The sequence below is a fragment of the Bos javanicus genome, chromosome 11 (genome assembly GCF_032452875.1).
Source record: "Bos javanicus breed banteng chromosome 11, ARS-OSU_banteng_1.0, whole genome shotgun sequence".
Taxonomy (NCBI): Eukaryota; Metazoa; Chordata; class Mammalia; order Artiodactyla; family Bovidae; genus Bos; species Bos javanicus.
In genome coordinates this window covers 4398260-4425952 of record NC_083878.1, presented here as the reverse complement: position 1 = coordinate 4425952, position 27693 = coordinate 4398260, and the positions used below count along the sequence as shown (strand labels likewise).

Sequence of the window (27693 nt, the reverse complement as noted above, 5' to 3'; positions counted from 1 at the left end):
ACTAATTGTCTCTTTAGCTGTATCTATTTTGTTCTTAACCTTGTCATTTGATGTCCTTTTAAAATTTTTATTTCAATGCTTTTAGTTTAATTTCCTGAAGTTCTCTTAGGTTCTTTTAAAAATCTGCTGGTTCTTTTTATTATGAATTTTTATTATACTTTTTATGTATTAATATTTAAAATTATTTTTTAAATTTCTGTTTAATAAGGCTATAATCTGAAGTTCTTTGAAATCTAATTTAGTCTGTGTGTCTTTTGACTCCCACTAAGTTTGGCTTGTTTCTTAGTATGTTTTTAAGATTGAATTGTGAGCTCATTTTTTAAAAATTTATTTTTAATTGAAAGATAATTACAATATTGTGTTGGTTTGTGAGCTTATTTTCAACTGACCCTTTTCTGGGGTTTAGTTTGTGCCTGAGTTGAAGTCATGTCCCTCCAGAAAACTTCTGTGTGTATTTCCACCAAGTTTTCTAGATTATATTACCATCCTAGAACCAGATTTTATTTTGATTTCTTATTTTGAGGTTGAGATTTCCCAACGAAGATGTTTAATTATTTTTGTTACCCTGCTTTAGCAATGTTTGTCAAGCTGATTTCCTCTAGTCTGGCCTCTCCACTAGTGGCACTCTTATGTGGGGGATCTCATTTCTAAAACTTGTGTTGCAGACATTTCTGTGGCCTCATCTTCTGTTTCTGAGTTAAAAGACAAGACTCTAGGCTTCTGAGACAGGTAAACCCCAACCATATCTAATATAACATCAGTTCATAGACTTATTACTCTGATTTGGTACCAAGGGACTTCTCTTACAGATTGTTCTGAGTTTTGCTATACATTTTAAAGGATGCTTCTTACATCTTGTTTAGTATGCATGTTTTGTGGTGAGAGGACTTTCAGATTATCTAGCTTCCATATTTCCAGAAATTATAGTCTGTCTACTTATCTGTTTATTGACTATGAATTGCATGAGAGCAGGGTCCCTGCCCGTCTAGTTCACCATAGTACCTGCTACATACTTAGTGTTTGTGGACTCAGTGAAATACTGTTCATTATAGATTTATTTATACTAATGAAAACCTGAAATGAACCCAAATATCTAATATTAGGGGAGTACTCAAGTAAATGGTTATATTTACTTGAAAACAAATGGCTATTGCTCATATAAAGTTTTTCAGCAGAAAATGATAATTTGAAGGGCTAAATTATAAGACTGAAAAATGTTAAAGATTGAGTGTAGGTGAAAAACATCTGAACTCAAGTTTGAATTTAGATTTGAAAACTTTATGCAAAGCAAAAAAATACTAATGAATACTAAAGTTGTTTATGTTACAGTGGTAGATTGAGGATCCCCTTTTACCCTTTATATTCAAACCTCCTATAGTGTGTTTTTATAATGAAAATACTAAGAAGAAAAAATGTGCATTAGTTTCCTTAAAAGTTCTTAGATTTAAATACACTAAAAAGTTGATAAAACGTAAAATTTCAGAATTAGTTTTATTATTAAAATGTTTACAGACTTTTATATGAAAACACAGAGAAAGATCTTTCTGATACTCAGCGACACCTTGCTAAGAAAAAGTATGAGCTACAGCTTACTCAGGAGAAAATTATGTGCTTGGATGAAAAAATTGGTGAGTTTTTTCCTGATGTTCCTTTTTGTTTTTTAAGTCTGGAAAAAAAAAAGTTTTCTTCTCTTCAGTTATAACATAGAGAAACTTAGAAATAGACCCTTAAGTTAAAAGTTTTTAGTCAAAAAATCATGAGAAAATGTATTTTTCTTTGATAGTAAAATGTTTTACTTACACTTAGATCCGTAAATACTTAGTCATGGCTTCATATTTTTCATGAAGGAATAGCTAAACAAAGCAATAGTACTTTGTAAATTTATGATGATCAATTTTAAATTTGTAAGCTTTTGTATTATGTCATGCCCATAGCTGTTATAATGAAATGTATTACATATATACTGTTTTTGGTAGAAGGTATACATAGATTTGGATATATCTGTAGTTCATTTGAGTTTATAGAAAAAATTATTTTTATGAAGTCTCTTATTATTATTTCTTACCAGTGTTCTTTATGAAAATATGGTCATAACTTAATCTTCTTATAACTTTAAATTAAAATTTTGGTCAGGACAATAAAAGTGCTCATTTTAAAACTGAATAAGATTTTTAAGGTTTGCTATTATGCAGATCAAAAATATCTGACATAAGCAATTAGGTCGGTGGGGTGCTTTTTACTGAGGTAGAAAGTATTAAAAGAAAATTGAAGAACTCATTTTTGGATTTTAAGTTCAAGTAAAAATGTAGGCTAAGTAGGTAAATAGATAAGTTAGTATCTCAGAAGAGAAATCTAAGCTAAAGATATACATTTAGGACACATCAGCATGTAAATGATACTTTAAAACCGTGAAATCACCTAGGGAAAATGTAGAGAATGAGAAGAGGATCCAGGACTGAGTAAGAAGAAGCCAAAGAAGTAGGAAGAAAACCCAGAAGTGAGTGTCATTTGGGGAGGCAAGAGAGCAATGTGTTTTAGAAAGGAGGATATGATCAATTGTCAGATACTTTCGCGAAGCAAAATAAGATGAGAATGAAAAAATATTGATTGGATTGACGCATTGGAGATTTTGGAAACATGGGTCCCCCAAAACTTTGTGTGTTAGATGTGAAAGATGGAGTAGTCTGAAGATTGATTGGGAAATGAGATGGTGGAGACAGGAGAGAACAGAAGTCAAACAGAAGTTTGGCTCTTAAGAGTAGCAGAAAAATGGGGTGGTCGCATAAATGGGATGTGGGGTTAACTTTTTTTTAAGCTAGGAGGTTCTAGAACTGGCTTAGAGTTTGTTTTCTGCCAATGAGAATAAACTCAGATATCAGAACACCCCAAACAAGTGGTTTGCCGGGAAAAGAAACAGGGTTCATCCCGTTTGCATACATCACCCTCTGTGGTGTGAAATTCCACTCTTCGTGCTGCACTGGGTGGCCCTGGCAGTCACTTACCTAGAGGTCTAGTCACACTGAGTTTCTTTGGGTAGAGATGGTCTAGACCAGTGCTCCTCAAACTTCAGGAGAGCTAAGCTCACTGGAGCCAGGCTCCTCGGAGCAGGATGTGCCAGGGCTTTCGTATCTTTCCCAGGGTGTTTGTTGAAACATAAATTGCTCTGCCCACTCAGAATTTCTAATTCAGTAGGTCTAGCGTGGGACCTAAGGATTTGTATTTCTCATAAGTTCCCAGGTGATGCTGATGGTTCTGGTTGAGAAACCACCATTTGAAAACCACTTTTCTATACCAATTATAGAGGACTTCAATACTGACGCTGGCATTCCAGCATACTTACAAAGCAAATCAGACTTCTGGGATGATTTTTTCTAGGAATGTTTATAACAGTGCTGTAGAAAAAATCAGAATAGTAGAAGATATTTGACTCCAATGATGACTTAACTGAATATATTTTTAAGATCTGGTAGTTACCAATTTATATGCAACACTGATTCGAAGCTAAAGGAAGGTAAAATTAGGAGAGAAAAAGAATCAACATTCCATGTACTTCCTCCACGCACCTTCCCCTCTCCTACCACACATTCTACTTTGAGAACTTGTTATATAGAACTTTCCTTTGTTGTTCTAATTCAAATGTGTTAATTGTGCTTTTTCATTTACAAGTCATTTAGAATGATTAATCTTCATTTTTAATCACTAACAACAAAAGCCATTTTAAAAGTTGGGATAGAGTATTTTATCTTTAGTCATTGAATATAATATAGGAGAATTTACTTTGAAAAGTACTTCACTCTGCTTGAACTGGAAAAAAATTTATCTTGTTTAAAACAATGCCTTTATGATTACACATTTAGATAATTTTACAAGACAAAGTATTGCCCAGAGAGAAGAAATCAGCATTCTTGGTGCAACCCTCAATGATTTGGCTAAAGAAAAGGAATGCCTGCAAGCATGTTTGGATAAAAAATCTGAGAATATTGCGTCCCTTGGAGAGAGTTTGGCAATGAAAGTATGTTCTGAAAACTGTGATTTAAAAGAAATGTTTGAACTTGAATCTGAATAAAATAATAGGATTTTCCCAATTTTTTTTTCCTTAGAGAGGTGAAACTTTAAAATCTGATTTTGAAATATTTCAAAATAGTCTTAGGAAATATGTGTTCAAATTCACTAGCTAATATTTTTAAATAAATTTTTCTCTCATCAATTTCTGATCAACTTTTACTAACAATAGCTAATTCAAACATCTCAAAATGTAAAGCATAATTTTTAAAAAGCAGTGAGACTGATTTATTTTTAAAAGCACACCAGAACTTAAATTTTCAAGTAGCCACCTTGGGAGGCAATATATTTCATTAAATATAATGAAGTTTATATTCAAAATTAGGAGCGTGTTTTTCCATCATCTTCAGCCTTTGAGAGTGGATCATATGGAACTGGTGAAAAAGTTGGGTGATAAATTTCATCCAACAGTTTTGTTGTTCAAACAATGACAAATGAAGGTGTTTTGAAATAGTGACCCCCTTTCTAGCTCATAAACTGATTCTGAAGGCAATTCCTAAGCTGTTTTCTACAAATGTCTTAAGCAAAGGCAGTATCACTGGCTTAGGGTCTTTCCCCTCTCTAAGGGCAATAACTAACTTTGAGGGTCTTTCCCTCTAAGGGAACTAATCCATTCACTCGTCCACCCATCCATCCATTCAACAAACATTCATGGACATGTACCAGGTATTATGTTAGAAACTGGGGCTGAGTGGGCATACCTTCCAAAGGCCTACGGTATAATTCAAAGCAAGATAAAGAAAGATGCTGTTATGATCGAATTTGCCAAGCACCATAATGGCACACGCACGATGTATGAGTGAAGTTCGGCAGAAACCTCTCGTTCAGGCCAGGGCTTGGATTAGGGGAGGAAGAAGATCTAGGAAGCCTTCCACACAGTGATGGTGCTTATACTGCCCTGAAAGATGACTAGAAATTAGCCAGGAAAAGACTTAGAGAAAGGAGTGATCCAGACAGGTGGAGCACTGTTTAGAGAAAAGGTGATCCAAGCAAGTAGAGCAACTTATACGGAAGCCCAGTGGCTTTCATCAGAGAATTTGGTGAGATTTCTTGATACTTTAGTATGTCCAGAGAATAGAGTGCAAGGAGGGGAGTACAGGGGCATGAAGGGGGGTAAAAGATAAGATGGGATAGATAAGCAACAAATCAAAAATACCTGAGATGTTGAGTTTTGATACCATCATCATGGATGTAGAGAATCATTGAAATCATGTAAATGAAATGTTACAATTAGATCTTTAAAGCATTATCCTGTCACTTGTTAATCCATGTAAAAAGTGGGCTGTAGGGAAATGAGAGTAGTGATAGTAGTTAGGAGTAAAGTGATAAGAGCTATACTAGGAAGTGACAGTGTCTGTGAGAGAAACAGATAGCTCTGTTTAGGAAGCAAGACTGCCAGGATGTGCTTTCTGCTTAGGAGGCAAATGACCAGTTCCTTAAACACAGGACACAGAGCAAGCTTAGTGAGGAAGGTTATCAGCACGCCTTTGTGACATGAGTTGAATCTTGGATTTTAAGGTGTGCACAGAAAATTGAAGTTAACAGATTTGGGTATCATGAGCATAATTGAAGTTGTCAAAGTACACGAGGTAGTAAATTTTGGCTTAACTGGAAAAGTCTGATTGACTAATTTCACGTCTTCTACTCTGCTAACTGTACCAATATTATCTTCTCCTTCACAAAGAATATTGAGTTGCAAGTCCATTTCAAAATTGAGTATTATATAGGATTATGAATATAAACACATCCATCCTATGAAGGGAAAACAGTGTTACACATTCAAAAGAGGAAATGTTCTATACAATGATATTTCAGAGCTGAATTTTTAATACCTTTCAGTGAAAAACAGTAGTTTTATTAGTTTAATCTGGAGATTACATTGGAAAGGTAATTACTATGGAAAAGTCTATATTATAGTGAATAAAGTGAATTTTGTCTGGTAATCATAGTTTTTTAAAAGTTGTTCTACTACTTGATACCAATTAAAGTTAGAAAATTCAATAGCAAGTTTGCAGATTTTTGAATCATAAAAGTCAGAATTATTTGTATAAAATTTTAGTTTGTTTCTTTTTTCTGAGTAGATTATGACCACCCTGTCCAGGTTGAATTTTTAACAATTAACTTGAATCTATGTCTCTGATTGGACAAATATATTGAGATTGTACAAGGATTATCAAGTTGATAATGATATAAATTTTAAGAAATGATGCTATTAGGGTCACATTAAGAGAAAAATAGTCTAGGAGGATATGTTATTGGATTCTATACAATAATTTTGTTTGCCCCGAATACTTTTGCAGTATTTTTAGAGAATCAAGGAATTTCTGTTGATAAAAGAGAGATCTTTTTAGGCTTCTAAGCCATGTTTAAATATTAACCAAGCAATAGTTGTCAGAAATCCTAGAAATTCAGTTAGCTTTTCAGAATTTATTTAGAAGTGTGTTAAGTTGCATTTCCAAAGCATTTGTAAATATTCTGTAGTAAGCAGTATTTTCTCTTTGAGTTTTTCCTCCATTGACTGTGATTCTTTAAGGGGTTTAACAGTTTTGCTAATGGATATTTTAACCATACTTCAGTATCCATTATGGCCAGATATGGAATCTGTGCCATTCTGTTAAAAAACAGAATGGGAAACCAGAGCTAAAAATACCCTAGAGAGGAACACATGAGTAAAGGAGAATCACACACACACACACACACACACACACACACACACACACACAGAGTTGTCTCTGATGATAGGAGCAGCACTGTTTGGGAAATACAGGTTTAATTTTCATCTTGTTACTTGGTTACTAGGATTTGAAAATTTAAAAGGCAAAGTGAAATCTGGTTATTTAGTGGAAGAATAATTTTTCTACTTTTTAAGGACTTATGTTAGTGCTAAGTATCTATGTGTAGTATCCATTACTATTTCAGGATCAGCTAGTTTTTAAAGGAGGACATCTGGAAATGGTATTGATGGGATTAAGATATTCCCCCTCATCTCAGTCTTGATTGATTCCACTAATTCTACTCCCTCTCCACACCCTTAAAAAAGAAAAATAGAAATAATTTATTTCTTACACTTTTGTTGTAGGCCTGCTTACTAGCGTACACCTAAAATTAATAGTATACTTCTATAAGTAATCCCACTGTAACAGCTTTTTCAAGGTGATGTTGATGACTGATATATATGGTGTACTTTGTCAAGGTCATTATTCTTAATAACTAAATTTAGTTTTACATGATTGACTTTCCTGGGTTTTATAACATGAAGAAATAAGGAAGTAAATCAGTCCTATTTCCAGTAGAGAACCCAGTGCCAAATAATTGGGTATCCTCCTAAAACAGGGTGCTTAAGGGGTTCTTATGTTGCTGGGTCACTGCACAAAATATCTTTTAATGGTATTTGATGTGATGATCTCATATAAATATACCTAAGTATAGTCTTTGTTTTGAGGAGCAAAATCAATTGTTTTTATCCAGTACAGATACTCACATTAATACATTAAGCATTAGTTTTAAAGCGTAGCAAAGAATAAAACACAAGCGTTTAAAAACAACTGTAAATCAAAAAGGTGGGAAATTCTTCTAATGTATTCACTTTTAATAGAAATAACAGTTTAAGATAATTTTGTATTTAATACTTATATCATTTTTCAAGGAAAAGACCATTTCAGGCATGAAGAATATCATTGCTGAGATGGAACAGGCATCAAGGTAAATCACTTACTCAAGAAAGATTTGATCACTTTTTGGGGGGCAAAGTACTATGTTAGGTACAAAGATAGAAACAAGGGGCTTAGTGCTATGTATAAGATGCTGGCTCTCTAATATTGAAAGGAGGCCTGAGTCTGTTTGAGAAAGTAAAGGGAAGATATGGTGTTTGCCAAAGATAGGAAAGAGAAGAGCATTCAAGATAGAAAGAATAGCAAAGAGCCACAGAAAACCACAAGTGGGGTTCAAAAGTCTCTGGAATGACAAGTAGGTGAATATGTTGGAACCCAAAGCATAAGGGGAGAAACGAAGGAGAGGCTAGGCAGGCAGGCAGAGGCCTGTGATACAGACAGATGAGCCTGTGGGCAGTGAGAAATCACTAAAGGCTGGTGAGATTTTTTTTGTCAGAGAGATTACACAGGCAGAATAGGTGATGAGGGACTGGGCTTGGGAGGTTGAGGGACAAGGGTGTGGTGTTTGTGAGGGAAAGAATCTAGGAAAATGCCAAATGCTAGTGATGAATACTAAACATAATGAACCTACATGGAAAAAGATTTTTCTTTGAAGTTTCCAAGACCTTCTTGTAGGTATGTCTAGTAAGCAGTCAAATATAAGAGTTGAGAGTGTAAGGAAGAGGCTGAGGCAGGGGTGATCATTTCAGAGTTGTCTGAGTGTAGATAGGGTTGGGAGTCTCAGACATGAATAGGAACTGTCAGAGAGAAAGAAGGGCTGGCATGAGAAGAATCAGGAGGCTAAGGGTTAAGCCCTGAGAACCACTCATTTTCACAAGGGCAGAGGAGGAGGAGCATCTAGCATCTAGAGGTAGGGCGATGACTTTCTTATACTTGAGCATCAGAAGTTGTGAATCTGTAACAAATCGTTGACTACTGTGTATATTTATTTGGCATCTTTTTCATAATGTAGTGTTGGCAACACACAGAAGCTTCAATGCACTATTTTTACAGTATTTATTCCTGGAAATTTAAATATGTTTAAAACTCTTTAAATGTTTTCATGCTGTCTCTTCTGTCTCATGAAAATTTGTTATTCTGTTTCGGTAAAATGTCTCTTCTCATGTACTGCCTGATTTGTGGAATAGACAGTCTACTGAGGCCCTCATTATGTGCGAACAAGACATTTCCAGAATGCGCCGGCAGTTGGATGAGACAAATGATGAGCTGGCTCAAATAGCCAGGGAGAGGGACATCTTGGCTCATGAGAATGACAATCTCCAAGAACAGTTTGCTAAAGCTAAACAAGAAAACCAGGTATACTTGTTCCTAGAATCTTCTTCTCTGAGAAGGATATGTTTCTTCTGAGCCACAGCCCTCGTTTTCATTTCATAGAAAAGCTCGGGCTTTGGAACCAGCCATTTAAAAAATCTTTATTACACAGAATATGCCATGTGGTTTCTAAATGAAATTTTCAAACATGCGGTTAAATATTAGAGAAAAGAGAACAGGGTTGTAACATTTGTATTAATTCTTAGGAAGTACTTCCTTAGTGAATGATAAATATTGGAAAAACTAGCTCTTAGGAAGTACTTCCTTAGTGAATGATAAATATTGGAAAAACTAGCAAATGAAGATAACCTTCAGAAATGGTTAAGAAAAGAGTAGGTTTATGTGATGGACTATTACTCTTAATATGAGTATATTGACCATGCCATGTTATTTGGTTCTCTTTAGAACTATGATTCTTTTTAGGAAAATTTCTCTTATAATTAGTTCCTCTCTAAGCCAGTACAGTTCAGTTTTATCAACAGCTCTCCTTACCAGTATCGCTTTTAATTTTATCGTTAGAAAATTTTCCTTGAAAACTTTCTTCCCCCATTGAAATTCTTCAATACAAATGATTTCCTTCACTTTGCTGTCACTCTCAATGTGTTTAGTTTGCATCATAAAAGTCTGTATTTTTAAACTGTTAAATAATTTAATTTACATAATCAGATATAAAGATGCCAAGCTTTGTTAATTATTAAAAAGTTGTTTGAGGTGTTAAAGTAGTTTGTTCAAAAGTTAATGAACACTGGGATCCTGGAACAGAAAAAGGACATTCCATAAAAATGGAAGGAATAGGAATAAAATATGGACTTCAGTTAATAGTTATGAACATTGGTTCATGAACTGTGACATGTAGTATACTAATATAAGATGTTAATAATAGGGAAAACTGAGTATAGCCTATATGGGCGCTCTCTATACTATTTTAATAACTTTTCTGTAAGTCTAAAACTTTTAAAATAAAGTTTAATTTTTAAAAGTTAATAGCAATAAAAACAAGAGATGTGAATTTATAGATTTTACTTTTGTGTGCTCTATTTACAGCTAAAGCAAACAGGCTAAAGCTAACTGTAACTAATATTTATGAAAATTAGATGAAAAGCTTTCATCTTTACCATGAAGTTATATGCTGTTAACATTTTTTTACTGATTTTCAATATAGTTTAAAATTTTTATACTGTCTTTTACATGAACTTTTTAATGTAGCTGAGATAAAACCACATACCACTTTACATCATGCTTTGTTCTACATGAGAAGACAACAGAGTGAAGTATTTAAGACTCACATGAGTGCAAGTCCCCTCTCCTGGCTGTGTGATCATATCAACTGTAAAAATGGAGAGTAGATGAGAATATGCCTAGCAAGAACTTAGAGCATCTAGCATTCAGTTCAGTTCAGTTCAGTCGCTCAGTCATGTCCGACTCTTTGCAACCCCATGAATCACAGCACGCCAGGCCTCCCTGTCCATCACCAACTCCTGGAGATCACTCAGACTCACGTCAATTGAGTTGGTGATGCCATCCAGCCATCTCATCCTCTGTCATCCCCTTTTCCTCCTGCCCCCAATCCCTCCCAGCATCAGAGTCTTTTCCAATGAGTCAACTCTTCGTATGAGGTGGCCAAAGTACTGGAGTTTCAGCTTTAGCATCATTCCTTCCAAAGAGCATCTAACATTATCACTTGATAAATATTTTTTAACTGTTATTAGCTTACTATAACATCATAGTTGTTTATTATACCTTAATAAACATGTTTTATAATCAGAAGAAAATTATTACCATAACAATATACAAATGTTCAAGAGTGAATTTTTCCTATGTTTGGGTCATAGGGCGCAAATGTAGAAGATGGACCACTCTGTGGACTGCAGGTTATTAAAAAAAACCCATATCATAGAAGATTTGGAAAACAGAAACCTTAAAATAATTTCTTGCTCAATACCATGATTTTAAACAAATTGAGATGTTTTTAGTGTTAAATCCTGATTTTTTCAAATATGCATTAACATTTTTCTCTGTTATTAAAAAATTTTCCAAACATTTTTCATGGATGCATAATATTCTATGTGGTTTTACCACTAGGTGGATACTGTTATTTATTGCATCATTCACCTAATGAATGAATATTGTCACATAGCAAATAATTCCTCGGTAGACATTCTTTTTCATTAGATTTTATAGATTTGCTTTCAAATGGAATCAAATGCTTATGGTGTCATTTCAAAATTAAGACACCTTCTGAGTGGACGTGAGTATAGTGAATACCCATGTATCCATCTCTTACCTTTAACAAAAAGCAACATATTTGTCTTTCTTGTTTTTATGAGCTTTTAAAAATGTCTCTTAATACATCACCAGGTAGAAGATCACAGATTTGCTTTCCTCAAATTTACATTTATTCCAACAGTACATAAAAATGTACATTCCTTGCCATATCTTTGATTGCTAGTAAATTTTAACTTTAAGTATTATCCGTTTGTGGCTCCTTTTTTGTGAATTGTGTTTGGATTCTTTGTCCACTTGCTGTTTGGACTCCTGTGTTTTCTCATTATCTTTATATGAGATTTATGTATTAAGTATATTAATTTTAGTTATCTTGTAAATATTTATGGTGGTTTTGATGCAGAACAATTTGTAGTTTTTTTGTAAATCTGTCTTTTTCTCATAGGCACTGTCTAAGAAATTGAATGATACTCATAATGAACTTAGTGACATTAAGCAGAAAGTTCAAGACACTAATCTGGAGGTTAATAAACTGAAGAATATATTAAAGTCTGAAGTACGTATATATTTATTTTCCCTTTGGCCCAAGATAGCTGAATTTTCACGAGAGCTATTGATTGATTGCACTCATAGGAATGGCTGCATCAAGTGCATTTCTTTAGTGCACAGAATATTCTAATGTTGACAGTTTTGTGTTAACTGTATGTTTAGAAGGTCACCAATATCCAGAAAGGTAACTCAAGAATGCACCCCTTTTGTTTTGCCACTTAGCCATTTTAGATAAGTAGAACCCTCCTAACTGGATGGAGGACAAGGGGCCAGAGTCAACATGGGCTCACTTATATTTGGAAATGGTAATTGACAATTACAAACCTTTGACAAAGAGGCTTCACCTGATTGTGTAGCCAATCAGAATTGATCACTCTGTCGTGGGACCGTCTATTTCTTAGGGCCAGAGGGCAATGACTCTCTTCTCCATTTCTGTTAGTAACCAGTTGACATAAAGCTGAGGGCAGTTTTAAAAGATTGATATACAGTAAGTGCTACAGAAAGTTAAAGAGGGTAAAAATTGATGTGAGTAAAATCCAGTTTATGTATACTGTACCATGTACCTCCCAAGTACATACTCTGTACACAACTGTTATTTTTAGTACAGTAATAGGAAACACACATCTGATTCCTATTGGCACATTGGGAATATCTGAATCTTAAAAGCCAATACAGTAGATTAGTATGTTAACTTGTTAATCAACAGACTTGGCACAGATCCTTCTTATTGGTCAAGGTACCATGAGACCACAAGGTGGCGATATTAACCTAATTTCAACCAATCTCATGATTAATCTTATTTGTGAGAACTTAAATCTTGATTTGAAAGTCTTATACAATTAGAGGTGTTGTTTATTGTAATTTTGGCAATAAATTTAGCCCGGTGTTTCTGAAGTGTTTACTAACAAGTAGGAGAGAAAAAGATCTCAGTTCAGTTCAGTTCAGTTGCTCTGTCGTGTCCGACTCTTTGCGACCCCATGAATCGCAGCACGCCAGGCCTCCCTGTCCATCACCAACTCCCGGAGTTCACTGAGACTCACGTCCATTGAGTCGGTGATGCCATCCAGCCATCTCATCCTCTGTCATCCCCTTCTTCTCCTGTCCCCAATCCCTCCCAGAATCAGAGTCTTTTCTAATGAGTCAACTCTTCGCATGAGGTGGCCAAAGTACTGGATACCTAGAGTCTTTTTAATTAATTACCAGAATTATAAATAAGTTTTTAGAATGAGTCAAACCATACTATTAAAATAATTTTTTAATATATTTTTGAAAAGTAGCTTCATGATTATTACTCAACATAGTATATTGTTTGTGGAGCTGATTGTTTTCTTTTAGAAATAAGCTCCTACTTTAGTCAGTCTATAGGGTCTAACAATGTGTTTCTCATTGTATGCCCAGTATATACTTGAATGTATATGTATGAATAGTGTTTATCAGCATAGGTTTCATATTTTACTTCTGAGCAACTTCAGGCAAGTTGTTAGAACAGAGAGCAAAAGTGAATCATAGAACAACAGCCTATGATGGAGAAGATTAAGGCTTGGGTTATGAATGAAAAGCAGGAACCAGATAGGAAATACACCAAACCCAGAGAATTATCAGAAGCTGATGCTTAAGATATGCAAGCGGTCAGAAGCTCTGTAGTCACAGTACCACCCAAGAGCAGCCAGAACACCAGAATACATAGATACAAAAGGTCAGGTCAAGGCAGAAACTCAGAAACCAGACTAGCAAGTAGTCAGCAAGCAGATATATAGGGAAAAGAGGCAGTAAGGAGTTTTGTTTAAACAAAAGCAAATGTAAAAACATATTCATTGAGGTCTGGAAGATAAGAGTAAAACCATAACCTTACTAGAGTGTGTGTGACTCAGGAACCGGGGCAGATCCTGGGCCCGTTCCCTTTTGTTAATTACTGATTGACCAGTTTTCTAAACTGAGAGTGTAGACAGGATTCCTTGAGGTTATGCTGTAGATGGTCCTCTTGACAAGTAAATTCCTAGTGACTTGGCAAATAATGTTTAATTTGCATCATATGCTTAACATTTTACTCTTTTAAAGTAACACCTAAGATTTGCTTTTTAGGAATCTGAGAACAGACAAATGATGGACCAACTCCGAAAAGCCAATGAAGATGCTGAAAATTGGGAAAATAAGGCCCGTCAAGCAGAGGCAGATAACAATACCCTCAAATTAGAACTAATCACTGCTGAGGCAGAGGGGAACAGGTTAAAAGAAAAAGTAGATGCCCTCAATAGAGAGGTCGAGCAGGTAAGTTTGGGAAAATATGCTTGTTGTACATCCTGCATCATATTTAAAAGAGTTTTGTTTGCCTTTCCATAAATTAAGTGTATAACAAACACTTAGGTTGTCTAAGTAGACTTTGTAGTCTGTCTGTTAACTGTTCTCCACACTGGTTCTCTAATCTCTTACCTAACCTGCAACTATTAATAGAATAATCTTTAGCATTTTAAAAAATTAGAAAATATTTCAAGCATACAAAAACAGTGGCCTCCCCAAAAGTAATATAAAAGGGCCTATAAGCCCACATCCAAGGTTGAACGCTAACATTTTGCCATATTTATAAAGAATATATTTATCATTTAAATAAAGTGTCTTTATTTAAAGAAACAAAACATTGCAGACCCAGCTCGCATCCTTTTCCTCCCCCGCTCTTGTGGTTGGTGTGTAGAACTTTCATGTCAGTTGTATAACTCTCTTGAATATATTTGTACTTTATCTACATACCGATCACCCACAAATGATGTATAATGTTTTGTGTACCTTGAGTTTTGGGGGGGTTGTTGTTTTTTAAAAAAATTTTTTAGGGTATAGCTACTTAACAATGTTATGTTACTTTCTACTGTACAGCAAAGTGAGTCAGCTGTATGTATACATAGATCCCCTCTTTTCCAGATTTCCTTCCCATTCAGGTCACCACAGAGCATTGAGTAGAGTTCCCTGTGCTGTACAGGAGGTTCTCATTAGTCATCTATTTTATACATGGTATCAATAGTATATATGTACCAATCCAAATCTCCCAGTTCATCCTATCTCCCCCTTTTCCCCCTTGGTACATATGTTTTTTTCTTTACATCTGTGTCTCTGTTTCTGCTTTGTAAATAAGATTGTCTATACCAATTTTTTTTTTCAGATTCCACATATGTATGTTAATATATATTTTTCTCTTTCTGACTTACTTTGCTCTATAATAGGCTCTAGGTTCATCCACCTCATTAGAACTAACTCAAATGTGTTCTTCTTTATAGCTGAGTAGTATTCCGTTGTAATGTATGTACCACATCTTCTTTGTCCATCCCTCTGTCAGTGGACATTTAGGTTGCTTCCATGTCCTGGTTATTATAAATAGTGCTGCAGTAAACTCTGGGGTGCATGTATCTTTTGGAATTATGATTTTATCTGGATATATGCCCAGGAGTGGGATTGCTGGATCGTATGGTAGCTCTATTTTTAGTTTTTAAAGGAACACCCAAACTGTTTTTCATAGTGGCTGTACCAATTTATTGAGACATTCCCACCAACTGTGTAGGAGGGCTCCTTTTTCTCCACACTCTCTACAACATTTATTGCTTATAGATTTTTTTGATGATGGCTATTCTGACAGGTCTGAGGTGATACCTCATTGTAGTTTTGATATGCATCTCCCTAATAATTAGTGATGTTGAACATCTTTTTCATGTGCTTTTAAGCCATCTATATGTCTTCTTTGGGAAAATGTCTATTTAGATCTTCCACCCATTTTTTGATTGGGTTAATTGGCTTTTTTTTTATATTGAGCTGCATGAACTTCTATATTTTGGAGATTAATCCTTTGTTGGTTGCTTCGTTTGCAAGTGTTTCCTCCCATTCTGAGGGTTGTCTTTTTGTTTTGTTCATGGTTTCCATTGCTGTACAAAAGCTTTTAAGTTTATTTAGGTACTACTTGTTTACTTTTGTTTTTATTTTTACTATTCTAGGAGGTGGATTGAAAAAGATCTTGCTGTAATTTATGTCAAAGGGTGTTCTATGTTTTCCACCAAGAGTTTTATAGTATCTGGCCTTACATTTAGGTCTTTAATCCATCTTGAGTTTACTTTTGTCTATGGTGTTCTCATTTTATTATTTTACATGTAGCTGTCCAGTTTTAACTTCCTGTTTTAAATTTCACAGATTTCTTCTCTTATTTTTTTCTTTTCTTCTCCGTCCTTTCAGTCTGCTTCTTTTTCCAGTTTCCTAAGGTGGAAGCTTAGATTATTGACTTTAGATCTTTCTTCTTTTCTAATAAATGCAGTCACTGCTACAGATTTCCTTTAACTACTGCTTTCACTGCGTGCCACTAATTTTGATAAGTTATATTTTACTTTAGTTAAAATATCAAAATATTTCTCTTGAAATTTCTTTTCTGAGCCATGTGTTACTTAGAAGTGTGTTGCTTAATTTCCACATATTTGGGGATTTTCCAGTTATCTTTCTGTTATTGATTTCCAGTTCAATTTCACTGCGGTTGGAGAGCATACTTAGTATGATTTATATTTTTAAAAATTTGTTAGGCTGGGACTTTCCTGGCAGTCCAGTGGTTGGGACTTCGCCTTCCAAAGTGCAGGGAGTGTGGACTCAGTCTCTGTTCCAGGAGCTCAGATCCCACATGGCTCAGAGCCAAAAAACTAAAGCATTAAAAAAAAGCATCAATATTCTCACAAGTTCAATAAAGACTTTCAAAACGGTCCACATCAAAGAAAATCTTTTTAAAAATTGTTAATGTATGTTTCGTAGCCCATATGTAAGTCTACTTAGAGAATATTCCACATGAGCTTTAGAAGAATGTGTATTCTGCTGTTGTTGCATGAAGCTTCTAGACCTGTCAGACCCAGCGATTGGTGCTGCCAGCTCAGCCGCGTCCTTACTCGTTCTCTGCCTGCTAGGTGGGCCGCTTCCTGCTGGGGGCGTGCTGTGTGTCCCCATCTACTTAGAGAATATTCCACATGAGCTTTAGAAGAATGTGTATTCTGCTGTTGTTGTATGAAGTTCCTAGGCCTCAGACCCAGCGATTGGTGCTGCCAGCTCAGCCGTGTCCTTACTCGTTCTCTGCCTGCGAGGTGGGCCGCTTCCTGCTGGGGGCGTGCTGTGTCCCCAGCCGTAGCTGTGGGCTCAGGTGTCTCCCCTTGCCATGCTGGCTTTTCTTCCTTTATGTGTGTTGACATATTGTGTTGTTAGGTGCATACACGCTATGGGTTGTTATGTTTGGTGAATTAAGCTTTTTATCACTATTTATTGTCTCCTCTTTATCTCTGGTAAGTGTGCTTGCTCTGAATCAGCTTTGTTTGAAATTCGTCTAACTACTCCAGCCTTCCTTTGATTTGTGTTTGCATCTTTATATTAAAGTGAGTTTCTTGTAAATACATATAGTTGACTTTTGTTTTTTCCCCATTCTGACACTCTGTATATATAAGTCCATTCATATTTGCAATGATTATGGATATAGCTGGGTTAAAAATTATCCTATTTGTGACTGTTTTCTATTCATTGCCCTTGTTTTATGTTTCTTTTTTTCTTTCCCCCATTTATTGCTTTTCTGGTTTTAGTTAAGCATCTTTTATGATTATATTTTATCTCCTAAATTAACATATCAATATACTTCTTTTTTTAAAACTTTTTAAGTGGTTACCCTACAATTTTCAGTATACACTTATGACTAAGTCTGCATTTTTAAATAGCACTATATGACTGCGCGAATAGTGCAGGTGTCTTTAACGTTGTTTTGAAATTCCTCTCTCCCATCCTTCATAACATTACTGTCCATCATTTTACTTATCCATGATCTATAACCACTGAATAAATTATTTCTATTGTGTTGAACCCACTGTTATCTAGTAAATTAGTTAAAAATAAGAAAAATAAAAGATTTTATTTTACCTTCATTCATTTTGTCTCTAATGTCCTTCATTTATTTGTGTAGATATGAGTTTCTTACGTATGTTATGTTACTTATTTGAAAATCTTTTTTCAACGTTTCTTCCAAGGAAAATCTACTAAAAACGCAACCCAGGGATTGAACCTGGGTCTCCTGCATTGCAGGCAGGTTCTTTACCATCCAAGCCACCAGGGAAGCCCATGACCACCATCAATTCAGTTCAGTTCATTCCCTCAGTCGTGTCTGACTCTTTGCGACCCCATGGACTGCAGCACATCAGGCCTCCCTGTCTATCACCAACTCCCGGAATTGACCCAAACTTATGACCATTGAGTCGGTGATGACATCCAACCATCTCATCCTCTGTTATCCCCTTCTCCTCCTGCCTTCAATCTTTTCCAACATCAGGGTCTTTTCCAGTGAGTCAGGTCTTCGCATCAGGTGGCCAAAGTATTGGAGCTTCAGCTTCAACATCAGTCCTTCCAATGGATATTCCAGGTTTGATTTCCTTTAGGATGGACTGGTTGGATCTCCTTGCAGTCCAAGGGACTCTCAAGAGTCTTCTCCAACACCATAGATCAAAAGCATCAATTCTTCAGTGCTCAGCTATCTTTAAAGTCCAACTCTCCCATCCATACATGACTACTGGAAAAACTATAGCCTTGACTACATAGACCTTTGTTGGCAAAGTAATGTCTCTGCTTTTTAATATGCTGTCTAGGTTGGTCATAACTTTTCTTCCAAGGAGTAGGCATCTTTTAATTTCATGGCTGCAGTCACCATCTGCAGTGATTTTGGAGCCCCCCAAAATAAAGTCTGTCACTGTTTCCACTGTTTTCCCTGTCTATTTGCCATGAAGTGATGGGACCAGATGCCATGATCTTCGTTTTCTGAATGTTGAACTTTAAGCCAACTGTTTAACTCTCCACTTTCACTTTTATCAAGAGGTTCTTTAGTTCCTCTTCACTTTCTGCCATAAGGGTGGTGTCATCTGTGTATCTGAGGTTATTGATATTTCTCTCAGCAACCTTGATTCCAGCTTGTGCTTCATGCATCCCAGTGTTTCTCATGATGTACTCTGCATAGAAGTTAAACAAGCAGGGTGACAATATACAGCCTTGACATACTCCTTTTCCTATTTGGAACCAGTCTGTTGTTGCATGTTAAGTTCTAACTGTTGCTTCCTGACATGTGTACAGATTTCTCAGCAGATAGGTCAGGTGGTCTGGTATTCCCATCTCTTTCAGAATTTTCCACAGTTTATTGTGATCCACACAATCAAAGGCTTTTGCATAGTCAATAAAGCAGAAATACATGTCTTTCTGGAACTTTCTGGCTTTTTTGATGATCCAGAGGATGTTGGCAATTTGATCTCTGGTTCCTCTGCCTTTTTCTAAAACCAGCTTGAACATCTGGAAGTTCACGGTTCACGTATTGCTGAAGCCTGGCTTGGAGAATTAGGGGCATTACTTTACTAGCATCTAGTCCTTGAATCTATTTGTTGCTTCCACTGTATAATTGTTAGGGATTTGATTTAGGTCATACCTGAATGGTCTAGTGGTTTTCCCTACTTTCTTCAATTTAAGTCTGAATTTGGCAATAAGGAGCTCATGATCTGAGCCACAGTCAGCTCCCGGTCTTGTTTTTGCTGACCATATAGAGCTTCTCCATCTTTGGCTGCAAAGAATATAATCAATCTGATTTTGGTGTTGACCATCTGGTGATGTCTATGTGTAGAGTCTTCTCTTGTGTTGTTGGAAGAGGGTGTTTGCTATGACCAGTGTGTTCTCTTGGCAAAACACTATTAGCCTTTGTCCTGCTTCATTCTGTACTCCAAGGCCAAATTTGCCTGTTACTCCAGGTGTTTCTTGACTTGCTACTTTTGCATTCCAGTCTCCTATAATGAAAAGGACATATTTTTTGGGTGTTAGTTGTAGAAGGTTTTGTAGGTCTTCATAGAACCTCTCAACTTCAGCTTCTTCAGCATTACTGGTTGGGGCATAGGCTTGTATTACCATGATATTGAATGGTTTGCTTTGGAAACGAACAGAGATCATTCTGTCATTTTTGAGATTGCATCCAAGTACTGCATTTCGGACTCTTTTGTTGACCATGATAGCTACGCCATTTCTTCTAAGGGATTCTTGCCCACAGTAGTCGATAAAATTGTCATCTGAGTTAAATTCACCCATCGCAGTCCAGTTTAGTTTGCTGATTCCTAAAATGTCAATCTTCACCCTTGCAATCTCCTGTTTGACCACTTCCAATTTGCCTTGATTCATGGACCTAACATTCCAGGTTCCTATGTAATAGTGCTCTTTACAGCATTGGACCTTGCTTCCATCACCAGTCATATCCACAACTGGGTGTTGTTTTTGCTTTGGCTCTGTCTCTTCATTCTCTCTGGAGTTATTTCTCTACTGATCTCCAGTAGCATATTGGGCACCTACCGACCTGGGAAGTTCATCTTGCAGTGTCCTATCTTTTTGCCTTTTCATACTGTTCATGGGGTTCTCAAGGCAAGAATACTGAAGTGGTTTGCCATTCCCTTCTCCAGTGGACCGCATTCTGTCAGACCTCTCCACCATGATGCATCTGTCTTGGGTGGCCCTACATGGCATGGCTCAAAGTTTCATTGAATTAGACAAGGCTGTGGTCCATGTGATTAGATTGGTTCATTTTCTGTGATTGTGGTTTTCAGTCTGTCTGCCCTCTGATGGAGAAGGATAAGAGGCTTATGGAAGCTTCCTGATGGGAGAGACTGACTGAGAGGGAAACTGGGTCTTGTTCTGATGGGTGGGGCCATGCTCAGTAAATCTTTAATCCAATTTTCTGTTGAATGGGTGGAGCTGTGTTCCCTCCCTGCTGTTTACCTGGGGCCAAACTATGAGCAATGCAAAGAAATAGAGGAAAACAACAGAATGGGGAAGACTAGAGATCTCTTCAAGAAAATTAGAGATCCCAAGGGAACATTTCATGCAAAGATGCACTCGATATTTGGACAGAAATGGTATGGACCTAACAGAAAGCAGAAGATATTAAGAAGAGGTGGCAAGAATACACAGAAGAACTGTACAAAAAAGATCTTCACGACCCAGATAATCACGATGGTGTGATCACTGACCTAGAGCCAGACATCCTGGAATGTGAAGTCAAGTGGGCCTTAGGAAGCATCACTAGTGGAGGTGATGGAATTCCAGTTGAGCTATTTCAAATCCTGAAAGGTGATGCTGTGAAAGTGCTGCATTCAATACGCCAGCAAATTTGGAAAACTCAGCAGTGGTCACAGGACTGGAAAAGGTCAGTTTTCATTCCAATCCCAAAGAAAGGCAATGCCAAAGAATGCTCAAACTACCGCTCAGTTGTACTCATCTCACATGCTAGTAAAGTAATGCCCCTAATTCTCCAAGCCAGGCTTCAGCAATATGTGAACTGTGAACTTCCAGATGTTCAAGCTGGTTTTAGAAAAGGCAGAGGAACCAGAGATCAAATTGCCAACATCTGCTGTATCATTGAAAAAGCAAGAGAGTACCAGAAAAACATCTATTTCTGCTTTACTGACTATGCAAAAGCCTTTGTGTGGATCTCAATAAACTGTGGAAAATTCTGAAAGAGATGGGAATACCAGACCACCTGACCTGCCTCTTGAGAAACCTATATGCAGGTCAGGAAGCTACAGTGAGAACAACAGACTGGTTCCAAATAGGAAAAGGAGTATGTCAAGGCTGTATATTGTCACCCTGCTTATTTAACTTATATGCAGAGTACATCATGAGAAATGCTGGGCTGGATGAAGCACAAGCTGGAATCAAGATTGCCAGGAGAAATATTCAATAACCTCAGATACACAGATGACACCACCCTTATGGCAGAAAGTGAAGAGGAACTAAAAAGCCTCTTGATGAAAGTGAAAGAGGAGAGTGAAAAAGTTGGCTTAAAGCTCAACATTCAGAAAACGAAGATCATGGCATCTGGTCCCATCACTTCATGGCAAATAGACAGGGAAACAGTGGAAACAGCGTCAGACTTTATTTTTTGCGCTCCAGAATCACTGCAGATGGTGATTGCAGCCATGAAATTCAAAGATGCTTACTCCTTGGAAGAAAAGTTATGACCAACCTAGATAGCATATTCAAAAGCAGAGACATTACTTTGCCAACAAAGGTCCGTCTAGTCAAGGCTATGGTTTTTCCAGTGGTCATGTATGGATGTGAGAGTTGGACTGAAAAAAGCTGAGCGCTGAAGAATTGATGCTTTTGAACTATGGTGTTGGAGAAGACTCCTGAGAGTCCCTCGGCCTGCAAGGAGATCCAACCAGTCCATTCTAACAGAGATCGGCCCTGGCTATTCTTTGGAAGGAATGATGCTAAAGCTGAAACTCCAGTACTTTGGCCGCCTCATGCGAAGAGTTGACTCATTGGAAAAGACTCTGATGCTGGGAGGGATTGGGAGCAGGCGGAAAAGGGGATGACAGAGGATGAGATGGCTGGATGGCATCACCAACTGGATCGACTTGAGTTTGAGTGAACTCCGGGAGTTGGTGATGGACAGGGAGGCCTGGCGTGCTGTGATTCATGGGGTCTCAAAGAGTCGGACACAACTGAGTGACTGAACTGAAGTGAACTGAAACTATGGTGGAGTTAATGAAGATAATGGTGCCCTCCCTCAAAAGATCCCATGCATGTACTGCTACACTCAGTGCCCCCAACCCTGCAGCAGGCCACCACTGACCCATGCCTCCACCAGAGACTCCCAGACACCCACAAGCTAGTCCGGGACAGTCCTCTGTGGGGTCACTGCTCCTTTCTCCTGTGTACTGGTGTGCACAAGGTTCTGTTTGTGCCCTCCAAGAGTCTGTTTCCCAGTCCTGTGTAAGTTCTAGCAGCTCTGTGGTGGGGATAATGGTGACCTCCTCCAAGAGGGCTTATGACATACCCAAGTCTTCTGCACCCAGAGCCCCTGTCCCTGCAGCAGACCACTGCTGACTTGTACCTCCACAGGAGATGCTCAGTTCTGTCTCAGTCTCTGTGGGGTCCCTGGGTCCTGGTGCACACAAGGTTGGTTTGATCCCTCTGAGTGTCTCTGGCGGGAATGGGGTTTGATTCTAACCACGAATTCGTCCCTCCTACCATCTTGCTGGAGCTTCTCCTTTGCCCTTGGATGTGGGGTATCTCCTCACAGCCTCTCCAGCACTTACTGTCTTACTGGGGTTTCACTGACCTTGGACATGGGGTATCTCCACATGGCTGGTCCGGCAAAGCACAGCTGCCGCTCCTAACCTTGGACGTGGGGTATCTGGTTTGCCCTATTTGTTTTCCTTCCCAGCGATCATAGTTCTGTGCTACCTTTCATCTGTTGTCTGAAAACAGATTTTCCCTCCTATATTTTGTTCATTTTTCTAGTTGTTTTTGGCAATAGGGTAATTCAGACCCTGTTAATCCCTCTTGTCTAGATAATAGCTGTTTTAAGGCCCTTGTCTGCTAATATAATCTTTTTTCATTGTGCATCTGTCTACATCAACTAATTTTGATGCTTGTGGATCACTTCCTATATCTCATGTCTCATATATATATATATATATATATATATACACACACACGTCTCATATATATATATTTAAACTGAATGCTGGACGTTGTGGATTTTACTTTGTTGAATATTAGATGTTGTTGTCTTCCTTTAGGGAGTGTTGAATTTGTTTTGGCAGGCTCTTAAATTACTTGAATATTAACTAATACTTTCAAGATTGTTTTTAAGCTTTGGTAGGGCAGATCTTAAGTAGCCTTTCCTGTAAGACTAGTTTAGCCTCACCCCTAAGATGTGACCCTTCCAGATTCTCTTTTAAATGCCCAGTCCAAGGTGTTCCAAACTAAAGAGTTTCTTAATGAGGGTGAAAGAGGAGAGTGAAAAAGCTGACTTAAAACTCAACTTTCAAAAAACTGAGATCATGGCATCCAGTCCCATCACTTCATGACAAATAGAGTGGGAAAAAATGGAAATAGTGGCAGATTTAATTTTATTTGGTTCCAAAATCACTGTGGACAGTGACTGCAGCCATGAAATTCAAAGATGCTTGCTCCTTGGAAGAAAAGCTATGACAAATCTAGACAGCACATTAAAAAGCAAAGACATCACTTTTCCAACAAAGCTCTGAATAATCAAAGCTATGGTTTTTCCCATAGTCATGTATGGATGAGATGTGGACCATAAAGAAGGCTGAGTGCTAAAGAATTGATGCTTTCAAATTGTGCTGGAGAAGACTCTTGAGAGTCCCTTGGACTGCAAGGAGATCAAACCAGTCAATCCTCAAGGCAATCAATCCTGAATATTCATTGGAAGGACTGAGGCTGAAGGTCCAATACTTTGGCCACCTAATGCAAAGAGCTGACTCATTGGAAAAGACCCTGATGCTTGGAAAGGTTGAAGGCAAAAGGAGAAGAGGGTGGCGGAAGATGAGATGGTTAGATAGCATCACCGACTTAATGGACATGAATCTGAGCAAACTCCAGGAGATGATAAAGGACAGGGAAGCCTGGTGTGCTATAGTCCATGGGGTTGCAGAGTCGGCCACGACTTCCCAACTGAACAATGAACCATCAGGGTGATCATTAAGAACTTTTCACTTTCACGGGCTCAAACTTTGCCCCCAGCTTTGGCACATTTGTTACCAGCTGACCTTGACTCATTTTCTTTGTTTTTGGCATGTGAAAATTTCTCTTTCTTAGCTACAAGTTCAGCTATAAATTGCAAAAATAATTTTTTATTCTATTTTATCCAGAAGATTTTCCTCTTAGCTTAATCAGCAATTTTACTAGAACCTGAAACATTCCATATATTCTTTTCAAAACATAAAACTGATCACATAACCTCCTCTGTAAGATCTTTCAGTGGAAGTAAAGACCTAAATTTTATTGATACCTGGGTTACCAGGCTCTGTTTTGTAATTTGTGTGTGTTTTCACCTGTGTCTCTTTTCACTCTTTGCCGTGGTCTCTGAGCTCGAGACATAGGAGCCTTCTCTCTGCTCTTGCTTCACACTTGGCATCCTCCAATTTGAAAAGCCACCTTCCCCTCACACATTGTGTATCCATTTGCTTTTCAGATCTCAGTTCAAGTGTCATTGACTCAGAGAAGGCTTTCTTGACTTCCCCGATCCTCTCAGTCTAGGTCGCTTCCCTGTGTTACAGTTTTTTTCTCTAGAAATGTTTGCCTAATCTGTATCTACATATTCATCTTTATGATTATTTTATTGACCATGATCCCCCCATAGTCTGGAAGCCTCATGAGAACAAAGACCATTACCATTGGCTATGCATCTAGGCACATCGTTGGACCATAGAATATGCACAAGAAGTATGTATGGAATGGATGGACAGGTGGCTGAGTCGGGTGGATGGATGGATAGAAGTTTGTTTGAAGAATGTGTGAGTAATTGTATGAGTGAGGGAGGAAGGGAAGGAGAAAGAGAGGAGTGAATTTTGGCTAAATAACTTATTCCAGGAGCAATTTTTTGTGCGTTGTACTTGTGAAAACACTTATAAAAGCGGAAAAGTTTCTTTGCTTGCCTCTTAGTTCTCTTAGCCTCATATAATAGCAAATACTTCTCTGTAGGTGGCAGTGCACTTACATAAGAACTTTTGCTGAAAAAAAAAAGGAGGGGGGAGGAAATTATCTTGAATATTTGAAAGCATTTATATAACTCAAATCTCATATTACAGTGTTTAAAACATGCTCTTATTTTCTATAATATGGATATATCCTTAATTTATAGTTACCCAGTCTATTTCCCTCAGAGGTATTAGCAAGTGTTAGAGAGTTATCAGTCCTCATTTTATGATATGATGATCCATATCAGCACGTCATTCAAGAATGGAAAAGTAGGCATAGTGAATAAAACAGTGGCTAATGTTTTATCTTTAATAGCAACAATATTTACATTATAGAATAATTGTAACTGTGGCAAATATAGACAGAACTACAAAGATATATATATATATGTCGACTAGCTTTGGGGCTGAGACTTGTAAGTTGGTTTCTCAGTACATTAAAAAGAATGACCAGCTGACCACTTTACTCATGGATTTTGTATATGAAAATTTGAAACTGGAATTTATCTTTCCCAGAATGTTTTGTACATACTCTTACCGTCTACATCAACTAAAGTTCTTTATAGGGACTTCCTTCCTTTACCATTTCATGGAATGTCCTTGACCATTCCCTGTCCCATGGTTAGGGCTACATGCTTCCACTGCCGGAGGTACGGGTGTGATCCCAGGTTGGGGAATTAAGATCCCACATGCTGTTTGGCAAGGCAAAAAACAAAGAGAGAGAGAGAGAGAATTCCTTGTCATCTAAAAGTACCGTCATTAAAAGATTTGTCTTGCTTTGTTTTCCATGTTGTGGGTTTTTCCCACGTTAAAAAATATATAATCTGTCCTTGCAGCACTTAAATGCAGAACGGTCTTACAAGTCCCAGATTGCTACTTTACACAAGTCTGTTGTAAAGATGGAAGAGGAGCTTCAGAAGGTTCAGTTTGAAAAAGTGTCTGCCCTTGCAGATTTGTCTTCCACAAGGGAACTTTGCATTAAACTTGACTCCAGCAAAGAACTTCTTAATCGACAGCTGGTTGCTAAAGATCAAGAGATAGAAATGGTATGTCATACATTTTTAAATGGTTCTTTTAATAATGCTACCAGTGTAAAATTTTTGTAATTTTATAAAAACAAACTTTTTTTTTTAAATAAAATGCTACAGCAAAAGTATGTCTTTCAACTTTAGATTTTATGTTTAAAGTCCAGGATATTAATTTCTGTTGTGTTCCAAACCATTCAAGACCATAACAGAGACTCTTCCTTTGTGTGCTCTGCATTTACTTTTAGTTAAAGGAATGATAAAGCACACTGACATACCAGTCAGCGAAGAACCTCGAGGTTGAGGTTTATCTAGCTAAATTATAATTGTAATGATATTGTTTTAAGCTAAATTTACTATTTGGCTGAGTTCTTTTCAACTGTAATTCACTTGATTTTATCTACCATGTGCCTGATGCCTGCCATCATGCTTACCATGTGAATATAATGCTCAAAAGATACAGTCCCCCTCCCTCAAAGACCTCCTGGTATTGACATACAAATAATTTGGGGGTGAATGTGATACTAATAAGAAATACTCAAGGTTTCAGAGAGGAAATTCCCATTGACCTGTGGGTGTCAGAGAGGAGGAGTTCACTAGGGTGTACTACTGAACTCAAAAGGAATGAGGGAATAGCTTAGGCAGTGGTATGGAGGTATAAATAAACTCTGGAGTGAGCAGTAAGTCATTTGCAGTGGCCAGTGTAGCATGCACAAGTGACTGAGATGCATCTGAAGAAATAGATGGGACCTGAATCCTAAAAGGATGTACGTTACAGTTGCATAGTATAATTGAAATATCAACATTTTGGCTATGTTTACATTTCTGTTATTATCACCCTGTGTTGAACTCCTTATTTTGTTAGCCTACTGCTTGTTAGGAGGTATGATGCATTTGAGAACGGTGTGTCTTGTTGGCTTCTGTAAGAAGTTCCATGTAAAAACGGATACACAATTGTCCTTAGCAGCATTCTTCATAATTGCTAAGAAGTGTAAATAACTCTAATATTCCTGCATCTATGCAAGGCAATATTATTTGCAGTAGTAGTAATGAAGGATTGATAGCTGCTAAAACATGGAGAACTCTTGAAAACATTACCCTAAGTGAAGGAAGTCAGTCATGTAAGACCACACACACACACACACACACAGAGTATGTTTCCATTTATGTGAAATGTTCAAAATAAAGCAGATCATAGAAAACAGATGAGTTATTGCCTAGGGCTAGTGCTGGGGCAGAGGTAAGGGAGTGACTGCTAATGTGTACTGGGTTCCATTTTGGGATAATGAAAATGTTCTAACAATAAACTGAGAATGCGGTATGATCACATAGCTCTAT

The 27693-nt window shown here is 37.2% G+C and overlaps 1 protein-coding gene across 7 annotated transcripts in view; it reads left to right on the top strand.

Annotated features, from left to right (window-relative positions):
- The window catches only part of TSGA10 (testis specific 10), a 90797-nt gene that overhangs the window by 53892 nt on the left and 9212 nt on the right, over positions 1-27693 (top strand). For all 7 annotated transcript variants that reach the window (XM_061431635.1, XM_061431633.1, XM_061431634.1 and 4 more), the window contains 7 exons: positions 1513-1628; positions 3858-4012; positions 7709-7764; positions 8861-9029; positions 11713-11823; positions 13899-14084; positions 26167-26376. In XM_061431635.1, the coding sequence (XP_061287619.1) occupies positions 1513-1628; positions 3858-4012; positions 7709-7764; positions 8861-9029; positions 11713-11823; positions 13899-14084; positions 26167-26376 (1003 nt within the window). The remainder of the gene's footprint in view (positions 1-1512; positions 1629-3857; positions 4013-7708; positions 7765-8860; positions 9030-11712; positions 11824-13898; positions 14085-26166; positions 26377-27693) is intronic.